General features: G+C 33.9%; 1 protein-coding gene across 2 annotated transcripts in view; it reads right to left on the bottom strand.

Moving 5' to 3' along the window:
• LOC110025921 (2-C-methyl-D-erythritol 4-phosphate cytidylyltransferase, chloroplastic) overlaps positions 1-1,408 on the bottom strand; it is a 57,952-nt gene extending 56,544 nt beyond the window's left edge. Inside the window, exons 1-3 of one of the 2 annotated variants that reach the window (XM_020726618.1) lie at positions 1,089-1,408; positions 891-973; positions 717-788 (exon numbers count right to left, since the gene is read on the bottom strand). In XM_020726618.1, coding sequence (XP_020582277.1) covers positions 717-788; positions 891-973; positions 1,089-1,230 — 297 coding nt within the window. In that variant the 5' untranslated portion in view covers positions 1,231-1,408. The remainder of the gene's footprint in view (positions 1-716; positions 789-890; positions 974-1,088) is intronic. The other variant, XM_020726617.1, reaches the window with a different exon arrangement.
• Positions 1,409-5,306: the final 3,898 nt, after the last annotated feature.

Here is a 5,306-nt window from a genome sequence, read left to right as displayed (position 1 = left end):
CTTCGATAACTCTCCAAAGGATATCTCTTGGAAACTTATCGTAAGCTTTTTTTTAATCAATAAAAATCAAGTGTAGATTCTCCTTATTATCTCTGAACTTCTCCATCAAACCTCTCAATAAATGTATAGCTTCCATAGTAGACCTGCCAGGCATAAATCCAAATTGATTATGAGAAATCTTTGTAATATGTCTTAACATATGTTCAATTACCCTCTCCCATAACTTTAAAGTATGACACATCAACTTAATTCCTTTATAATTTGCACACACTCTTATGTATTCCCTTTATTCTTAAAAATGGGGACCAAAATACTCTTTCTCCACTCCTCAGACATCTTTTTAGTTTTTAAAATAATATTAAAGAGTTAGTAAGCCAAGAAACTCCCAAATCTCCTAAATATCTCCCCACTTCAATAATGCAAATTCACTAATTTGGAACTAGGCAGTATTAAGAATCAAAGTTATTAATTTCAACTCCACCGCATTTGTAAAGGAAACTTAGAAAGAAATAATGCAAATTCACTAATTTGGAACCATTCTCAATCTTAGTGAACAAAAATTTATCTAATAATTGAAAGATTCTCAAGCATGCCCTTATCAATGGGTATTATTGTACCGCACAAAAAACGCAGTGGGCTTATAAAACATCAGTTTGCCTAGTTTCATGTTCGAAATGTTCAGCAGTTAGAAGGAAAAAAGAGTAATGTTACCCTACCCCCATCCGCTTCCCCTTGCCTCCAGCCAAAAGAATCACTGAAACACTTCTATCCTTCACAATTCCAGAGCCCTGCCCATAAACACAACTCTAATAACAAGCTGATCATAGTTATACATTTGTAACAATACATGATTGTTACTCCTTTCAACTTCAGCAATTTCAAGCCACAACCTCAAGTCTTCCTTCTTCATGGCTAATGCAATGTATCTGAACCGGCTTTAAAGCTGCTCTGTCCATCGGTCCAAGTCTAACATCTGAAGGAGACGATGAAGCTTTCTTCAATTAATTTTACTACAGATACAAGTGATTCTAAAGGCATAAAAAAATGGAATTTATGCTAGGGTATACGGTAGAAAAAAAGCTTCTTACATGCGGAGCGCTGGCGGGATCGAGTCGGGAATTGCCGGCAATGAGCTATCGGAAACAATTTGAACACATGGGGCGGGTTGGATACTGAGGAAGGGCGTGCTGGATAATGGCGAGAGAATGGGAACTGAAATTGGAGTGCCATTACAAGGTTCCGTTAACGGAGGCGAGGGATACACGCGAGGAGCAAACCTATGCCAGCATGCAGGGTACCTGAGCGGGATAAATCCGCTGCACGAGGAGAAAATATTGTTCGGACGAAGCTAGGCTCCAATGACATTTTGCCGCATGAATGATATTTTGACACATGAAAAAGATATGTACTGGGCATATTTCGGCCAAAATCAGCCAATAGCATCCAAAAAAAAGTTTTGCACGTTAGGGTAGAATTTCGGCGGGCATTTCTAACCTGTCATTTTGGTAGCTAGAGAATGATTCGTTTGAAATTCATAATTGTGTGGGTCATAGGACGAGAAGCATTCGTAGTCTTTTTCATCATGCAAGTCTTGTAATGTTTAGGTTTTTTGAGACAAGTCTTGCCACCATAATATTGTGGTTGTAGGATTTATCATGAGCTAAACATTAGAATACTATCATTAAAATAGCACAATACTATCATAATATTACACTAATAACACCACAATACAACCACATTTGTATCACAATAATACCGCAATACGACTGCATTAATAACACCAACCACATTTGTATAACAATAACATCATATCATTACACTAATAACACCACAATACAATCATATTTTCACTAATAATATCAAAATACAATCACATTTGCACTTCTAACACAACAATACAACCACACTATTAACCTCACGTTACAATCACACTAATAACACCACTATAACCTCACATTTGAATCACAATAAAACCACCACACAACCACATTATTAATACCACAATACGACCTCACTAATAACACCACTATATAACCATATTTGTATAACATTAACATCGTAATACTACACTAATAGCACCACAATACAACAACATTTGTATCACAATAACACCACAATACGACAACACTAATAACACCACTCTACAACCACATTTGTATGACAAAAACACCATACCATAACACTAACAACACCACAATGCAACCACATTTATATCACAATAACACCACAATAATGCACTAATAACACCACTGTAAAACCATATTTATATGACAATAACACAATTTCTTAGCACTAATATCACCATAATATAATCACATTTGTATCACAACAACACCATAATACTGCACTAATAACGCCACCACACGACCACATCAATAACACCACTATATAACCACATTTGTAAGACAAAAACACCATATCATTAAACTAATAACACCACAATACAACCACATTTATACCACAATAACACCACAATACGAAGATACTAATAACACCACTATAAAACAACATTTGTATGATAATAAATTCATACTATAGCAATTATAGCACCACAATACAACCACATTTGTATCACTATAACACCACCATACGAAGACACTAATAACACCACTGTAAAATCACATATGTATGGCACTAAAACCATACCATAATATTAATAACACCATAATAATATTGATATGTATTGTAGCATGCTCAATTTTCTTTACATTTAGCACTTATTTTTTATCAATTTGCACTTTAAAGAGAGATATTTTTTTGTGTTTTTATTGCAGGCATAACGTGTAGAATGATTGGATTGAAAGATGGAGTGAAACGAAAGCGAAATGGAGCACTTAGGGAATAAGATGCTTTCAGCACATAGGCCTGGGCGCCAGCCGTGGGCCCTTGGGCACCAAGGCGCACTACTCTGGGGCCCTGGTGCCAGTCCAACGGCGCCTAAGCTTTAGTCATATATAGAAAACAGAGACAATGGGGCCTTGGCACCAGCCATTATCCATGTAAATAGGGTGGTGGCGCCTTGGCACCAGTCCACTGGTTCCTAGGCGCCAAAATTGTCCGATACGGTTTCTGCAGTTGATTATGCATGAATTTAGGAGTTAAGAAGTCAGTAAGGCAGTTTAAATGAGAGGAGGATCAGTGTAGAAGACTTAGAGAAAGTCTAAGGGTGCAGAAAAAGAGAGTTTAGATATAGGTTTACATTTTTCTGCATTTTCTTAGAGAGATTTGAGAGAATTTTGCAAAGGAATATTGTTATTAGTGCAAGGAACATTTGGAGATCACTTGAGGAGGAGTTTTCATTTTTTTCTCAAGGAGAAAGTTAATTGTTTCATTTTACATTGTCTTGTATTATTTGTAAATTCATTTTTAATGAATTTACTTTATTATGAGATGATTAATTGTAGTGTTTTCTTCAAGCACTGTGAGTAGATCCTTTATACCCTTCTCTTGTGATGAATTAGTAGTATGTGTAGGGTAGTTGGTTATATTTAGAATAGGATTTTAATCATTAAAATGACAGTTTTTCTTTGTTCTTAATTTACTTATCACTTTGGTCAAGTGATATGTTAAAGTTTGTTGTAAATCCATAATGACTCTAGAGAGTTGTGGCTTGAACAACTAGGGGAAACCACATTATACTAATGGGAGAAGGAAAAGTAGTTCATAGGGCAATGCAAATAGATAGGGAAACAGGCTTTGATGGGTTTAAATTTGGGTTTTTATGGTGACAGGCATAAGTACTAACCAAGTTTAAATCAAACTTCTTTATGCACTTGAAAGATGGTAAAGAAGAGGTTTGCTTCTATTTGTTATTATTTCAATCTCTATTATAAGTGTTCCATTCCTACAAACATTACTTATGTCATTACAAGGGAAGATTAGATTTTATATCTTGATCTTTCTCAATTTAATTAGCTTTAGTATAATTAACTTAAGAGTATTTCGATATAATTAGTGATAGTTTAATAGGATTAACAAACATAACTTGGATCAACCATACTTCCAAGCTAAGAATCATTATAGTATGCTATAACTTTTCTTAAATTTAAATCATAGCCTTCACTATGAGATCAATAATCCAAACTCAACATTTTCATATTACTTGAACGATACTTATACCTACGTGAATATCCTAGTGTGCAATGCTTCATTGTTGTTAAACGCAAGTTCTAAAATTTATATACATATTTAAGATTTTTCAAATAGTTCATCCATATGTGTTAGGTTAAACAACGTCGTTCAAGTTGTTAGCGTCATTGTTAGAGAAGTGTGATGGTGTATTTGACCTAGGAAAATTTAGTTGAGTTAATTAGACTTATATATGGACAATCATATTGTAGTTTCTTTGAGTAAGTGTTTTCTATTTAATTAATGAAAAAAATAAGAAAAAAATAAAATAACAACAACATTATTATATTTGAGTTTTTGTTTAGTGTATTTTAATGAGATTTACTCATTGAACCCTTAGTTGTGTATACATAGTGCAGGATCTTCGAGACTTGTACTCTACGATTAAGAACTAGAGAGAAAATTATAAGGATTAGAAAATAGAAAGTACTTTACCAATTCATAAAAGAAATGGCGAATATTCAATAGAATAATCATTTAATGAACATCATAATGCACATAGACCATTAAGGGATTACGCTAATCCTACGATATATGAAATTCACTTAAGCATTTAAACTCTTGGCGTTGAAGCTAACAACTTTGAATTGAAGCCTGATATTATCCAAATTGTGAAGTACAACCTATTTGGGGGAACTTCATCTGAGGATCCAAATTTACAATGAGCAAATTTTCTACAACTTTGTACTACATTTTGATATAACGATGTGTCAAATGATGTTGTAGACTTTGGCTTTTTCCCTTTTCCTTAAGGGATAAAGCTAAAATGTAGTTGATTCATTAGCACCTAAATCAATCAGAACTTGAGGTGACTTGGCCCAAAAATTCCGAGCTAAGTATTTCTCACCTTCAAAAACTGCTAAATTTAGAAAGAAAATTTCTTCATCCGAGCTAAGTATTTCTCACCTTCAAAAACTGCTATTTAAAGATATTTAAGTATTTCTTTCAATATGAAGGTCAGTCAATATATGAAGCATGTAAAAGATTTAAGGAACTTCTTAGGAAGTGCTTGCATCATGTTCTGTCTGATTAATTACTCATTCAAACTTTTTATAATAGGTTAGTAGGATCACTTAGATCTATCATTGACGTTATCGCTGGTGGTTCACTCATGTAAAAGTCATTTGATGAAGCTTGATCTTTAATTGAAGAGATGACTACAAATAATTTCCAATGGC

The sequence above is a fragment of the Phalaenopsis equestris genome, unplaced genomic scaffold (assembly GCF_001263595.1).
Source record: "Phalaenopsis equestris unplaced genomic scaffold, ASM126359v1 Scaffold000342, whole genome shotgun sequence".
Classification (NCBI taxonomy): domain Eukaryota; kingdom Viridiplantae; phylum Streptophyta; class Magnoliopsida; order Asparagales; family Orchidaceae; genus Phalaenopsis; species Phalaenopsis equestris.
This window is presented reverse-complemented; position numbering and strand designations above follow the sequence as displayed.